The sequence below is a fragment of the Microtus pennsylvanicus genome, chromosome 11, assembly GCF_037038515.1.
Source record: "Microtus pennsylvanicus isolate mMicPen1 chromosome 11, mMicPen1.hap1, whole genome shotgun sequence".
In the NCBI taxonomy this organism is placed as follows: Eukaryota; Metazoa; Chordata; class Mammalia; order Rodentia; family Cricetidae; genus Microtus; species Microtus pennsylvanicus.
Genome location: NC_134589.1, coordinates 57678874 through 57695168, shown reverse-complemented (window position 1 = coordinate 57695168; position 16295 = coordinate 57678874). Strand labels below are relative to the sequence as shown.

At 52.0% G+C, this 16295-nt stretch overlaps 1 protein-coding gene across 1 annotated transcript in view; it reads right to left on the bottom strand.

Moving 5' to 3' along the window:
- The window catches only part of LOC142860651 (heparan sulfate glucosamine 3-O-sulfotransferase 3B1), a 37529-nt gene extending 25155 nt beyond the window's left edge, over window positions 1–12374 (bottom strand). The window contains exon 1 of the mRNA XM_075992163.1: window positions 11388–12374. Within this exon, the coding sequence (XP_075848278.1) occupies window positions 11388–11929 (542 nt within the window). The 5' untranslated portion in view covers window positions 11930–12374. The remainder of the gene's footprint in view (window positions 1–11387) is intronic.
- Window positions 12375–16295: the final 3921 nt, after the last annotated feature.

The following is a 16295-nucleotide window of genomic DNA, read 5'->3' as shown; positions in this document are numbered from 1 at the left end:
GCAATCCCCAAAATAACTAAAAATGAATGAGTGGTCATGCCCTGGAGGAGATGGTGGGAAGGGAGGCAGGGGTGGGGCAGCCCAACCCAGGAGCTACACCTCGTCTGGGGTCTCCTGTAACCTCAGAACACCAGATAAAAGAGTACAGTTCTAAGCCAGAGACAATCAGCAATTGTGATCACTTTTATATGCCCTCATGGAAGGTTCCAGACTGAACTGAGTTACTCTGAAGTCAGGGCAGGGACAGGCCTAAGCCATGTGGGAAAGAGGGCAATGTGGCTTCTCTGGGCCTCAGAAGTCTGAGTGTTAGAAATGAAGGTTGGCCCTGCCCATGTGGCATTCCTTCACTGGCCTCCTGGCTCACCGTGCTGGCAGAGAAGCCCTGTCCAGGCATGCCCGAGTTCTAAACTCACAGAAGTGGGTAAAGGACAGGCAGACACTGGCAGCCATGCCCACAGCAGACTAGAGCCCATGTGTTCTTACACATTCCGGTGTCTGGAGTAGATGGGAATAATAGACCAGGGCCTTTCCCACAGAGCTTCAGAGCCCAAGACGAAGGAGAACCTGGGGCACTCGGGTACCCAAAAGCTGGGCATGGACACTGCGGTGACCACACTGGGAAGGACACAGCATCTGTCCAAGATGCCTGAGCAAGCCTGGTCAAGCAGGCTTAGTGCTAGCTACCTCGGGGTGATACCTACCAACTTTCCTGTCTAGCCTGCACTGACCTATCAAGTTACTTAATTTCCCTCAGAGATCCATAGGAAGAATTCAGACATATAGTTCAAACAAGGCTGGTGACAATCTTTGACACAGGAGAATCTGCTGACCTGAAAACTTCCTATGACTGGTAAAATGAAGGATTCCCCTTCCTAAACTCTGACTTCCTGTGTGCTCCAACTAACTTTTAGTATTCTACCAAGACTCTTGGGCCTTTTTCTCTGCACTTAACACCTTAACAGCTTCCTTAACGATCTGCCAGTAAACTCAAATCCACCCTTCAAAGCCCAACACAGTAGGGCCCTTTGCTTGGTCCTGCTGTATTTCTCTTTATTCTTTATGCTTCTCATTAAGTTGACCCTAGCCAATACTGTGGGCTCCCTGAAGACTCAGACAGAAAACTAACAGCTTGCTTACTGAGTGCCTACTTACTACTTGATCCAGTTTAGATGTTCAAAACTTGGCAGAGGGGCTGGAGAGATGGCTCAGAGGTTAAGAGCATTGCCTGCTCTTCCAAAGGTCCTGAGTTCAATTCCCAGCAACCACATGGTGGCTCACAACCATCTATAATGGGGTCTGGTGCCTTCTTCTGGCCTGCAGGCATACACGCAGAATATTGTATACATAATAAATAAATAAATATTAAAAAAAAACTTGGCAGAGAAAATCATGAATGAATGGCAGTGGTGCGAAATATCACCTAGGCATGACTGGCGACTGGCAGTAAACCTGCCCTGTAACTGCCCAAATCCCACAAGACCTCAAGGAGAGAGAAAGAGAGAGAGAGAGAGCATTCAATGTCCCCGAAACAGACATGGAACTTTAGAGGACCAGAAAAGAGACAAGCTAGTTCAGGACCAGCAAACAGGATCTCGCTATGTGCCTGTCTGCTCTCTCTCTCTGCCCCGTGGACTGCCTCTGCCAAATATCTGCCTCTGAGCAGGCGGTGGGGGTTGCGGGGGTTGAGGGCATCCTGGCCTGGCAGGTGTTAGACAGACACCAAGTGGGAGGAGCCTACCCAAGACACTGAGCCAGGAGATAAGAAGGTGATCCTAGCAGGCTGAAACACAGACACTCCTGAAACCTAAGTGTACATCAGCAGTAATCAACCCCAAGTTCTTCAGCTAAACTGTCCCACCCACCTCCTGTCCTAATGACACCCAATCCGGAGAGCTCCTCTCTTTCCGGTGCAGTGGGGCTCAGGGTGCCTTCCAGCATTCTCTATGGCTGCAGTCACAAAAACAGAACATGTGATTTTTTTTTGGTTTTGTTTTGCTTCCAGCCCCAGGCTGTTGGTGTTTTGAAGTGTGGTTCACATTATTTAGTGAAGACCTCAGCACTGCACCCAGGAAGAACAATGATCTTGGGGCCAGGGCAAAACACACAGAGACCACAGGAACACTGCCGAGCAGGGCGGAGACTAGCTCCATCGTTTGCAACGCAGGCAAACACCCTGCTCGGTAAACACCACAAGACTCGCCTTTGAAAGCAGACCTAGGCTGTTCGTGGAAAGCAGAACCTGCAATTAGGCTGCTCTGGGCAACAACAGCCAGGGGAGGCCTGCTAAAGAAGCCAATGGCAAGACCTGACTTGAAACTCTCTGTTCACAAGCCTGCCTCCCACTCCTCAGTGGACCACTTTCTAACCCCGCCTTTGTTTTACTCCCCATCTTCACCTTCGTTATTGTTCACTCTGTAGCAAACCTCTCCGAGGGGGCCACATTGTATCTGAACAGCTATCCCAAGAGCCCAAGAGGCAGGCTTGCAGATGGGATTTGGTTCAAATAGTAAGAAGGGGCTACCTGTTCCTAGGGTAAACATGGAGGGAGGCCAGAGATGGAGGAAGGGAGGCAAAAGCAGAGACGGAGAACATGATCAGGAGGTCAAAGAACTGCAAGAAAACTCAGAGGCTTGCTCCATCAACATACTCCAAATTAGCATCCGGACAAACACGTCACAAGATGATGGTTGACATGCATGAATACAGGAATTCTGGCTCAAAAGGAGATGCTAGGTCAAGCAAAATTAAATGTATATATTTTGTATGTCATATGTATGATCAGAGAAAGAGAGAGAGACAGAGAGAGAGAGAAAGAGAGACAGAGAGAGAGAGAAAGAGAGACAGAGAGAGAGGGAGAGAATTAGACATTCCTGTAATACCAATAACTTTAGCCAGATAGTTCACTAAACAGAGAACGGAGCGATGTGCACCGCAGCCACTCTCTGTGGTAGAGCTGGAAGCATAGTTATCTCCCACACTGTGTCTTTGGTTCAGCCACACTGTTGGGTCCTGCCCTGGCTGTGTGAAGCTGGCATCAGAGACATGTGACTTTCTTAGGTATAAAGGTATCTGTGGCAAAGAACTGACTTTGAGAGTTACCAACAGGCCGGGTGGTGGTGGCGCATGCCTTTAATCCCAGCACTCGGGAGGCAGAGGCAGGTGGATCTCGGTGAGTTTGAGACCAGCCTCGTCTACAAGAGCTAGTTCCAGGACAGGCTCCAAAGCCACAGAGAAACCCTGTCTCGAAAAAAAAAATTACCAACAGGTGGAGAAAAAAAAATCTATTAGGGAACTAAACATTTCAAGACAGAAATTTCTCACTGGAATTGACTTAGGGCACCTGGCTGAGAAAGGCCTGTCCCAGGACAACTGCAGAGGTTCAAATACAAACTAAGCGAAATGGGTAAGAAGAAACGGTAAACTCCATTCCCAATGTTTGCGAGAAACAAGGCTGCGGAAATTTCACAACGAAAAGTGCATCCTAGACATGGAACTGGGTGTGCAGCTCCCTCCAATGCCAGAGTCATGGGGAGGGATGAACAAGCTGTGTTCCGTGCCCAGTACGGATGAGAGGGGATAACCAGCTGCACCCTTTGCCAAAGTCGCACCAAATCTGGACTGCTGTATGCGGTTCCCATCCTCAACCCTGACAGCATCTTCAAGGGCTACCGAACTGCTAAGGAAAGCCAGGGTGGTGGCAAGGCCCTTATCTGACCAAGGCTCATCCACTGTAAGAAATGTGACCCTTGGTGGAGAACGGGTCTCGGAAAAATGATGTATCGTGGTGAGGGTACCCGGGAGATCTCTGTGCTTCACACTTTTCTCTTTTGTGAGCCTAAAACTGCTCCAGAAAATGAAGCCTATCTTTTGAAGGCAACTGCCCAATAAATATGCCCTTGTTAGAGCAGTAGGGGGGAAAGCAAATACAGTTTATAAGAGTGTATTCATTACTCACTGAGCCTGGTGGCACACACCTCTAATCCAACCTACTCAGTAGCCAGAAGGACCCCAAGATAAAGGTCATCCTGGGTGAGCTGACTGGGATCTGCCTTGGATTTAAGGTTTGCTCCACTCCCTGCGGTACACACCCACCCACCCACTTGGGGCTTCTGCGGAGCTCATGGGTGGAAACAGGATGTTTCTTCTTTGTGTATCTGTGTTAACTGGCGGCGCTGGCACATGCTAAATGCCTGGAGCCTCAGGAACAATCATCTGGGAGGCCCCCAGGGACTCCTAAGGGATTGACCAGCTTCCAGAAGGCGGGGAGGGGTCTGGAGGGACTGGTGTCTGATTGTGTCAGTCTCCCAGCCTTCCTCTCTTCCACAGAGTCTGCTCTTTAGGGCAAGAATGGGCTAAATCTTGGATTTTTTTTTTCAGCGCCACTTGCAGCAATAAGAAAGCAACTGCTCTCCTCACGCCAGAACCAAGTTAGTTTCCACCGAACGCTTGCAGGCTGGGGTCCTGAAGGCGGCCCTGCTGGGCTGGCCAGTCTAATGCTGCAGCAAGGCTAACAAGAGGCTAGAACTGGGCAGAGAATCGCTCAGAGAAAGCCCCATGGGCGGGCCTCCGTGCAAGCCCGACGCCATTGGTCTCTGGGCATTCCCTTCCGACCAATGTGCGCGGCCTGAGGCAGCTCCACCCGGCTCAGCCCCACAGGTGAGGTCCTGCCAGAAGCGCACGCACGCGTGGCAGCGGCCTGCGGGGCGTGGGTCCCATTGCACACTAATGTCACCAGGCCTGGAGAGGGGACGGCGGCTCCTCCCTCACATCAGGAGAGGGCGTGGAAAACGGCTTCTCTCAGCTCTTCCCAGTGCAGTTTACCCTCTTCACTGGCTACCCCCAATCTCCATGCCCAGAATTCCAGCGTGTGTGAGCGTGCGTGCGTGCGTGTGTGTGTGTGTGTGTGTGTGTGTGTGTGTGTGTGTGTTGCGTGTGCTGCGTGTGCTGCAAAGTTGTGTGAGGCAATTTTTGGATCTGGACGTCCCACTAAGTCGCGGATGATGGATGGACACACCAGGAATGGTCATGGTCAGGGTCTCATCCAAGGAGGTTCGAAGAAGTCTTGCTGGGCCGGAAGTGACAGAGACCTGATATTAACAGGGTGCTGACTACTGTTCACATCTACCCTGCATACAAAGAAAATGTCTCGTTCTAACAACCAACGTACTTAGTGTCCTTTTAGATATTGAGAAATGTGAACTCTTTACTAAAGGTCGTTAACAGCGTCTATTTTCATGGCTACACACTCAACTTTTACACGTAGTTTTTAACTGACACCATTTGTATGAAGTCATGAGGCCGAATGTGATGTCTCAATTCCTGGATACACGAGGGGCATTAGCATATCCATCACCTTAAGCCTTTATCGTTTCTTCGTGGTGGGGACGCACAAGTTTCTTCTATTCCGTTACATAATGCGTTATTGTTAATTGGATTCTCCCTGCTGTGCTACAGAACTTCATAACTTTGTGGGGCAAAAGCGGAGTAGTACAACTTCATTTGTGCACGCCTCTCATGTGTCATGGTGAAGTCAGTTCTTTGAGTGAGTCAGGAACTTAAGCTACTTTTTAAAAAAATATTTATCAAATGACAGCAAAGTTTGTGACGTGCACACATAAAAGAATTTTAAGCAGATATACTAGAGGGCCACTCCTGTGCTGCAGAACAGTGTTGTAGGGCTTCTTGAGCACCAGGGACATTGTAACACTTAGCCTCCTGGCTATATGGAATTCCTATCAAATTACTAAGAATAATTATTGCTCCTCAAAGGTAACCTCGCCCATCTCTGGACAAGGATAAGAACCAGTCTACAGGCAGAAGCAGCAATTTTATTTGAGGTAGGATATTCTGGGAGCAAGGAATTAGACAGCCCTAACAAGGTAACAATTTAGATTATAAAGAAGTCTTCTGATCTATTAGTGTTCAGTGATACTGGCGTCCCATTTCTTCTTTCTTGTCACTTGAAGAAGGCAGGATATGCTCTCAATGCCCTCAACACCGTACCACACCCTGGGAGGAGGGGTCAAGTGTCTCCCACTGCCCTGCCCTGAATTCCTCTTGTTCTCTGGGATAACCCAGTGACAGGAGCTGCAGAACCCTCTGGAAATACCCTTCACAGCCCTAGAAGCTGTCTGTCTTCATGCATGTGGGCATTTTGTGATTCTGTCAGTCAGTTTAACTTCTGTGTTCACAGAGTGAGAACAAGCAGCACCCCGAGGGGTCTTGGTTCCAGGCTTCGGATCTGATGCTGTGTAAACACATCACCCCTGATCTCAGAGAGCTGCCCGTTGTTTTTGTTTTGCTTGAAAAAAAAAGTTTATTCCTAGCAAACTTTCAATTGGAAATAAGTCTAGGGATTCAAAAAGTCACTTTGTAGGAGAAAACCTTATGTCTCATAGTCTGGTTTAAACTGAAAAGATTAAACCGAAGCAAGCATATTTAGAATGAGAATTTGAGACATACTGATTTTTCAAAACATAAAAAAATCCCGGCAATTCAGAAGCTGTGTAAGATCACTCTGCCATGACAAACAGAATACTGCTGACAGGGAAAACACATCTTGTAATTATTAGTGTACATTAAGTCACCACTTTTTAAATAAGTAGATTCTTTTAAAAAATGCAAAAATCAAACGTGATCAGCATTTAATTCCTATTTACCGTAGTAGCCTATCTCTTAAGAATATTTCCTAAGATATGGACTGCTAACTAATTTTCCTAGACCTGCTGGAAGGTCATTTGGAAGATAATAAGCGTAATTCAATTCATACATTTCGGCATTTTATTTATCTAAAACTAATAGGCTGTTATTAAATATTGACAATTTTATTAACTCAGCATCTGGGAAAAACACTTATGATTAGGTTAATTTATGTTATATTTTCCCCCCAACTTGTAAAAGATTAATCAACCATTTTATGGTGTAATTTAGGAACCTAATTAAAAACAGAGCCCAACACATGCTACACAGTCCTGCTGGTAAATCTTGACAGCGTTCTTACATAATGGTTTGTAGATCAAATTGTTGCATCTCGATGGAGATGTCTGACTTCCTCCCAGCAGCCTAGAAGTGGGTCCCATACTTGCCTTAAACTCAGGTCCGAGGAAGAGCAATTATTTAGAAACAGATCATCCTCAATGAGATCTTAGTCTCTAGTGAAGTCAGAAACAGGGCTGGCTACCAAGTTTTTCTAAACAGACTAGGCATATGGAGGCAGGAGATCAGCTAAAAATATAAAGGAAATTACTATTTTTTCAGCTGGATTTTAGAACCTCTAGGAAAACTGCAGAGTTCCAGCTACATTTGCCTTTTGATTAATAAGTGCAAAGTCATTCTTGTGTCTTTCTTGTCTTGGGATCACTCTATCTTTTCCAGTGAAGAAATTAATTCCAAGGGGCTTGAGAATATGTCACTTAACCTGGACCTCCCAGCCTGAAAGGGGCGAATGGCATTGAATAAACCACTTCCTCCGGGAGACACAGGCTGTTTTCTCAGCCACTATCCTTGAGGGATATTTTTGTCATTTTAATGACTCCTTTGCTTCTAGCTGTGCGGTACAGAGAAATAAAAGTGCCAGAACGGTGTGATTGTCCACATCTAGTTAGAAACCAGTGTAGGATGGCTCCAAACCATCCTGACATTACAAAGGCTTTAAGATAAATGACAGCGTGCACTCTACATGGGGGTGGGGGTGGGGGGTGGAGGTGGGCAGGAAACCCACAAACTCTATTAGAGCAGAAATCACTTTGAATAATTACACATGAGTAACACCATGTTCTGGTCACTAAAGTCAGGGAGCCTGGCACAGAATGACCTCTTGTTGGAATAAGACCTCTGCCACTTCTAGCTGGGAGTCTCTGAGCAAGTTGATTAGCCTCTTTGCCAGTGTCTCCTCGCCATCCAAGTAGCCACTTCATGGATGGCAATGTGGATTAAACTAGCTAACTTGATCATTTGAAACAGTGCCTGGTTCAAACATTTAGTACAGTTTAACTACAACACTGTTAAACCACACACACACACACACACACACACACACACACACACACACACACACACGGGCAAGGGTAGGGGTGGGGGATGGTCATTGAAGTGCCGCCTAATTCCCCCCCCCCCAAATGGAAAGGAAAGCCATTCTGTGACAGGAGTTCCCACCACCGGTAAACTATGTGGAGCAAATGACAAGCCAACTAAGTTAATTCCTAAACTTGGGCTATCAAATTCACGGAAATATACAAAAACTTAAACTGGATCAAGAAGAAATGTTTTTTTAAAACTGCAGCATTAATACTTCTCCAGTTTAAATCCGGGTACCAAGCTAGTTGGAGGTTTGCTTCACCTCGGGGGGAGGGTTAAGTTCCTGCTCCCCTAGCCCCAAATCTCTCCTTCATGGCTGTCCCATCTGAGGGTAAAAGTCAACAGACAGCTCCATGAGCCCCTTAGACATCACCATCGGGCACTCTCTAAGCTTGGAGGCCGATTAGAGAACTAGAAAGTCTGCTCAGAGCTCTACAAACTGGGACTCAGGCAGCCAGAGGCTGGGACTAGCTCGCATTAGCTTTGTGCTATTTGTAAACTCCGGCGCTGTAAAGAATCATTATGTCTGGGTGGTGGCACAGAGTCAGCTCCAAGCTGCCACCTCTGCAGGCTCTGGCCTTCCAGGAGGGTCTGGGTCATCCATTGGCTGATGGTTTCTTGGTAGGGAGCTAGAAGGACTGCAAATTCCCTGGCATCCAGGAAAACCCACCAGGCCCTGGTTAGGCCCCTGGCGGGGCTTTGTATTAACCCATTAAACTCATTAACAACTTGCTCAGACACCGCCACGATCTCATTCTACAACCCATTGCTTGCTGACCCCAGAACTCACCATTCCACAACCCCTCCCATTTTGTCACAAATGCCTTTAAAAAGGCCAGTCCTCGCTCACACTCTGGCTTTGAGGACTGGTTTTAACCATTATTCTGCCTTGCAACTCTCTGGTTAATCATTATTTATGCTGTTCTCCAGCGGGCAGGCCTCTCTCCGGACCGAGCAGAAGGGACTCTGCAGGCCCGATTTGGCCCTGTGAGCCTGGTGGACTCCAGCCGGGCTAGGTGCAGCGCTCTGGGTCAGGGTTTCTGGCTCTTGTTGAAATTAAAGTTTCAGGGTTGCTTTCAAATTAATTGTGAAGTCCTTACAATGGCCCAGTCACCCAGAACAGTCTAAAGTGATTTACAAGTTTTAAGTACACAGAAAGCATTTTACGTATTTTTTTTCTTTAAGAAAATATCCAGTAACTCTGCTGACACACCGATCCCTGGTGAGACAGCTCGGGAAGGCCGCAGTCAGGACACTTGTACCGTGGCAGTTAGATCCACTAGGTCACCGCCGCGGGGCCTGTGCCTCTCGGTGGCATCAGAAGGCAGAGGACCCTGGTTCACCGCGGCCTGGTTGAGCATGGTCTCCGAGGCTGCTGGCGCTGCAGCTTCGGGTCGCCAGTCCCCGCCACGCTCTTGGGCTGCGCTCTCCGCCCTTCGAGCGAGCGCAGCAAGGGCGGTGGCAGGTGGAGGCAGCCACCTCCGCCTCCGCGCGAATCTTCCAGTGGGGATTTCCACCGCCTGCTCCAGGTGCCTCTAACACTCTCAAGTGCGCAGTGACTCGCCTTCCAGTTCCTCCCGAGCCGGTCTCATGTGGGTCTGACCAAAAAGCCTGGGTTGCCTTGGGCTCGGCTCCACCACAAATGGTTCTAATCATTAGCCTGCCACCCGGTCCCCTGAATATTATCCCAGGAGCGGGGTGTGTATGGGGAGGATGTGGGATAGAGGCAATATTATCAACATATCGATAGAAATAGCCTATGGTTAGTGAGGCTAACCCCATGGTAAATGCACCTGGCTAAACCAAAGTATTGGCCCTTACGGGTCCACTCAGAATCCGCGTAATTCCCAGGGCTCCGATAGGAGCACCCATGCCCGCCGGTGGGACGTGAACCCGGGCGTTGCATCTGAGTCCCCATTCTTAACCCGCAGTGTCCTGGGAACCGCGAAAAGGGCGGTCGTCACAGATGGCTTAAATATCGAGACTTGGGCAACTCCTCACAATTAAAGGGGAAAAAAGCATAAAGGACAAAGGGGAGGGGGCGGGCTAGGCTGGGAAAGGAGCTGCTTTAATCCTCGGGGGTCAGGCCCTTTTATTCGCCACGCCATCCGGGTCCTGGAAAGTATGGTCGAAGCAGAGAGCGAGGTTCGGTTCGTGTCTCTCCTTATTTTCGGAAGTCGTGACCCTCTTTGAAAGTAATTGGGTCTGGAAAAAAACTCGAGGGAAAGAAGAGGACTGGGTGGTGACCTAAGGGACTGGGGACCTGACCGGGTTTCCGGAAACTGGGGTGTGACCCCTCCAGCAGCTCACACCAGCCCAACAACCCGGGATGCAGTGGGCAGAGGTCGCGATTGTGACCCCGGAGTCTGGGTCCCTTTGGAACTGGACACACATCCGGAAGTCACGACCTCGAAGCAACCCCCATTTCTCAATCAATGGTCCAGAGATATTCTTTGAGCCCGGACGTGTCACAAGGTCCGCGGAAACTAGCGTCCTGGCCGGGGCTCTCTCAGCACAGAGGCCAGGGACACGGCAACGCGCCGGCAGCTCCCCGAGCGCCCAGAAGCCTTCAAAGTGGCTGCGGGCTGCAGTGCGCGCCTTTGCCCGACAGGGACCAGCACAGCTCCACTCCCGGCGCACAGCAGCCAGCAAATCGGCGCAGCAACCCCGCCACCCTCCCAAACACAGGGGGCTCTCCAGCCAAGCGGGTCAGACCCCCTTTGGGTTCCGGTAACAAGGAGAATTGTAACAAAAAGTTAACAGACTCAAGGCAGCCTTGGCGCCGAGCCTTAGCTAGTCCCCCTCTTCCCATCTGGGCAGCAGAAGCGACTCTAGCGGTTGGTGTGTGGAGGAAGCTGCGACCCAGAGGCGCACAACACTCCCACAGCACTCCTCCCCGCGTCCCAGGCTGCGAAAACTGCAACAAAATCTTAGCCACACCGAGTTATCCGAGTGGGATATCGCCACCGCTGGAAAGTAGCTGGTTCCTCTGTCACTTCCCCAGTAGCTGCCGGGTATCTTTGCAGCCAGGTCGCCTGAATGATTCCAGAACGCAGCGGACCACGGAGCCACCCGCGCCCCGCTACAAGTTTCTGTAGGTTGCTGTCACAGCCTAGCCGCGCGCACCCGGATTCTCTGCCACCGTCCACCCACAATATGAGGTCGCTTTTTGGTCCTTGCCCTCCCTCGGTTGCCCGAAGTTGTACCCCTGCTACCTCCCCACCTGACGCGCAACGGCTCCGGGGGGTGGAGGTGGGGGCTCACGGCCGGGATCGCGGCCAGCGCAGCCGGCCGCTGGAGAGGAAACTCACCGGTACCAGGCGAGGCCCTTATGGTAGCTGCGGTCGAAGAAGTGAGGCTCGGCGCCCACAGCGCGCACGTCGGGGTGCACGCGCAGGAACTCCAGCAGCGCCCTCGTGCCTCCCTTCTTCACGCCGATGATGATGGCCTGCGGCAGCTGCTTGCTTCCAGAGCCGCTGAAGAAGCTGGAGATGGGGCTGGGGGAGTCCGGTGCCTCCGGACTCTGCTCCTCTTGACTCCCGGCGACTACTGTCTTATCCTTGCCTGCAGCCAGCGACGCCCGAAAAGGCATCTTAGGGAATGTCTCATTCGGAGCTGTGACCAGTGCTGGCTGAGCGTGAGCAGAGCGGGATCCCGAGCCCAGAAGCAGCAGGCCGGGCGCGGCGGTGCAAGAGCCGGCGCACGAGTATAGGAACATGTAAAGCCAGATGCAGAGCATGGCGAAGAGCAGCGCGAGCTTCCTCCTCACCGGCGGCGGGGGCGGCGGCGGTTGCGGCAGGAACCGGCCCGGGACATCGAGGCAGGACCGGCCGCCGCTCAGGCGCTGCCCCATGCGCGGCCGGCGGGCGCGGCCAGGGGCATGGCTCAGCACATGGCGCGAGTCCTGCCGGAGCAGAGAACACCAGGAGGGTCCCCTGCCGCTCTGCGCCCGAAGGATTCGGTTTATTGCCCTCGTGTGCGCGCGGCTGCTGAGGCTGAGGCTCTTTCCCGGGTGGCGGCGGCAGCTGCAGCGGCGACGGCTCTTGACATGTTGCCCACCAGAAGCCGGGACTGGAACGCAAAGTCAGGGCGGCGAGAATTGCGAGCAGATGCGCTGCGGAGGACGCTGTATCCTGCACCCCGGATACTCTGGACGGGGCGCACAGCAGCTCGCCGGGGCTGCCTCCTCGCAGCCAGGAGATTGAGAGCAGCCCCGGCGCTTGCCCGCAGAGGCTGCGGAGGAGAACTGCGCAGGAAGAGAGCCCGGCACTGAGGTGGAGTGGGCGGTCCCGGCCTTCAGAGTGACGGGCCGCGCTACCTACCAGGAACCGCGAGCTGCATGCAAATGTCAGAGCTTCACCCAAGTAGAAACAGCCAATCGTCTCTCGGAACGTGGGGGTGTGGAAAGGGCTCGGAAAGGGGGGTAGAGCAGTCTGGGGTTATTATTGGCTTCAGAACTCAAGGGGCAGGCTCGGGGAGGCGGGGCCACTAGCTGGTGACAGGAGCAGATGGTGAGGATGCTGGAGTGACCCGGCGCTGGAAGAGGTCCCACTCAGTTGAGTGGAGCTCTCCTGTACACGCGCGCTTTTCTGTACTCTATCCTGGAGCCAGTCTTGGCTGTAGTCGCCTTGTGCAGTCCCCATCCAAGAGTTCCGCCATCCCATCCGGTTCCAGAGTGTAAGAGCTGCAGGGCGGAGACGGGGATGAAGAGGGAACCCCAACCTGTATCTAGCCCTACCGCGTACCCAATTCTACACTCTAGGATCGGGGAGGGGAGGGGAAACAGACTCTGATTTAGGAAGTTTAATCAGGGGAAATCGGCGGAAGTCACTGACAGCCTTTCCCCGTTCTGTCTTAATATTTGTTGAGGGCGATCTCCTTGCGCTTGCCTGGGACAGACAGCAACTCTACCTTGCGCTTTCCCAACTGTCTTGAAAGGGCTGGGGAGATGGGTAGAGGGGAGGGAGATAATTTGATTACTTTAAGACCCTGGCTGAAAATTAAAGTCGCTTGTAGGAGGTTTTATATGGGTATCTGTTCTTTGGCAACATTAATTTGACAATAAGCTAACTTCCCTTTCTCTTGAATAAACAATAAAGCCTGCGTCTGCCTGCCCCTGCTTAGGAGAAACAATGACTTTCTGACCTATGACATTGATTCTTAGGCGTTTTTCTTCAGCATTTTTTTAAAAGAAGAATGTCGAAATAAGGCACATCCACGAGTAGTGAGTAGCACCTATTTAATAATGAAAATCCATTCCGAAGTCCTTCCTAGTTTCGCACATTTGTCTAGGGGAGAGACCGGCAAGAGGGTCTTCGCAGAAACTGTTGGCGCTTGTGCAGGAAGCGCGGGCGCTGGTGATTCGCGGGGCTAAATTCCTGCGCGGACGTTCAGAGTTAGGAAGGTTGGGATGTTGGCGTTTACCCGGGTGGCTTGGAGCCTTTCATTGCCTGGAACCCAGCCTCCGCAAGGCCGACAAGACTCTGGTGCCAGGCTGCGTGCGATTCCGGGGCAGAATACTCATTCCTTTCGACCCCCGTGCGGGCCACGGAGGCCCAGGAGGTGACTCACTCTGTGGCCACCGGCAAGCTGCTCTTCCCGGTGGGCACAGGCTGGCGAAGCGGACCAGATCTTATCCTCCCCCACCCCCACTCCAGCTATCTGGGACCAATGTACAGGTAACCAGAGAGCATATTTTCCCTTCCGGAATAAATGTCTCCAGCGTCCAGAGCTCTTGCTGCTCCCCCCCCCCCCCCCCCCCACAGTACGGCTTCCGGCCGCTGGAATCAAGCTGAGAAAGTGAGTTTGAGTTGCGCACCTCGGATTTGAAAGTGCATCCTAGCCATCGCGATGACCGAAGAGTGCACAGATGACAGAGCGGTCACCACCGACCCTACGTGCCTCTGCTATGCTCTTTAGACATCTCTGTGTATCTAGCTCGAGCCCAAGCCAATGTCCCACAAAACTGTCGGGAGGGAAATCATTTGGTTGGAGGACACTTTTCTTTCTTCTCGTTTATTAGAATTAGAATTCCCAGGGTTGTGTCGTCCTCATCCCACCCCACCCCACCTCCCGCCGCCGCTATCGTTAAGACGTTTGTTCTTCGAAGTGATTTAATCGCCCTCACTTTTAATGGGTCAATTTCATTTTATTTTAAACTTCTAATGCAGGGGGCAAATGCGTTTCTGGGCATTAGCCCTACTTTTTGTTCTGAGACCGAGATGGAAACTTCATCGGTGTCTCCGAAGGACGCGTTTTCAAGTTCTCGTTATTTAGATGGGAAGGAAGTTACTGATTTGTGAGTGGTGAATTGTAGTTCCCACGTGGCTCCCTTCAGGCCTGACTGAGTGGGAATAAAAATGATCCCTGTCCTGTGGGTTAGCAAAGTGAGCAAGTGAGCGATTACAAATCGAGGCCACCGGATATATTTGGAGTCTCTTTTTCCGGGGGTGGAAGGAGGAAGGCAGCAAGTGGAAGCAAAAGACGTGGGCGTCGGAAATTGCCAAGAGTGTGGCGCTGAGCTGAGCGCCCCAGGGCTAAGTCGCAGCCTAGCCCACTCAGTTCCACTGCAGAAAACAATAGGGGAGGTCTCCCCTTGGGCCACGCTAAGGCACCGGCCACCCAAGGTCAGAATCGCAGCGCCACCGAGTTACAGAGGGCAGACGCAGGCTTTAGCCCTTTTGCCTTCGGGCTCTTGAGAAGCTGTCCTCCAGCCTTTGAGAGTTACTCCTGAGCCGCTGCTCCCCTCGATCAGACCTCAGCAGACGTAAACTCTTACGTGGCCTTACGCAGCAAACGCGAGGTCCGACGTTCGTTCCTAGGCAAAGCAGAAAGCCAAGCTGACTGAGAGCCCAGCTGGACCCTCTTCCCTTATCTGTCGCTCCTGCATCCATCAAGAGCCACCACCAAAACCAGAAGAAAAGATTTCCCTCCAATAATCTTATCCACAATGTTTGCTCTTTTGAATATACGTTAAGGAGAGAATTCAAATTCAGCACACCTGTGAGGTTTACGTCTTATTTGGGTTGTTTTATTTATGATTAACTAATGGGGGCGCGTACCCAGGGCCTGGATGGCGGTTCTAATCTGCAGGGCAGCGGTAGTCATTGCCCTCCCCCCCCCCCCCCAGGTCCTGCTGCTAGCAACCTGTTGTGTCCCCGAACTTTCTAAAAGGACTGGCTTGAACCAAGTTTCAAGCAGAACTCGTTCCTGAGTTTCCATCCTAGGGTCGGCACTGCTGGTCCAGCAGCCCGCAGCTGCCTCCTCCAGCTATGCCTGCGATCAGCCTCCTTTCTGGTGGCTTCGCCCCCACCGCCACCGCCACCTCCACCCCCGCCTGTCCCTGAGGGACTGCAGAGCAGCATTTCCTGGGCGGCCTGAACCGGCGTTCCAGAGTCCCAGTTCCTGCCACCGGAACCCTCAGCATCGCTCTTTGCCAGCTCAGCCGCCCCAGGAACTGAGCAGCTGCTAGCCGGATCTGCCCTCCTTGGCCAGGCGGGAGGGATCGGCGGTGGGTGCGGCCGCGGGTACCCTGCCCGCCCGCCAGGGAGCGCTCCGGCTGCGCTACTGCTGGATTGATGGCCGCTGCCGTCTGCTCTCGGCAGCGCCCTAAGGAGAGGTTTAGACTCGATACCTATGGCTGCTGGCGCCTCCTGGACGTCACGGGCGCTTGGGTCCTTTCTGTTTCCTCCCAAGGCTAAGGATGCGGCAGCCCAGAGGCTAAGCGTAGGGTGGGGGAGTGAGTGAGGAATCCCTGGAGATGGAGATGGCGGGATTGGGGGCGGGGGGGGGGGGGAGGGGGGCGGTGATTCGCCAAAAAGGCTAGAAAAGCAAAGGACTGCCAGGCCCCTCTTTGAGGCAAGAAGAGCCAACATCAATCCCAGTGGGAAGCTGAACCCGGACTCTGACTAAATAAAGCGTGGGGTCGTTGGGGAACCCAGCCGCCAGCCTTACAAGGGAGATACGAGTCCTTATATCATAAGGAAAAATGTGTGACACCCAGATTGGGCTGGTGGCTCGTGATGCGATGATTAAGTGCTGTGCTCACTCTTCAGTCTTTCTGTACCGTGCAGGGCATACTGACTGGGCCGGGGATTCCTGGCACCCAGGGCAGGGCATGGAAATCGGGGAGGCCCAGAGATGCCTGGCGCCCTTCTGGGTGGATGCTTCCATACTCTGGAAGTCAATTTCTGTCAGGAAGGCCTCTCCTCACAGCCTGG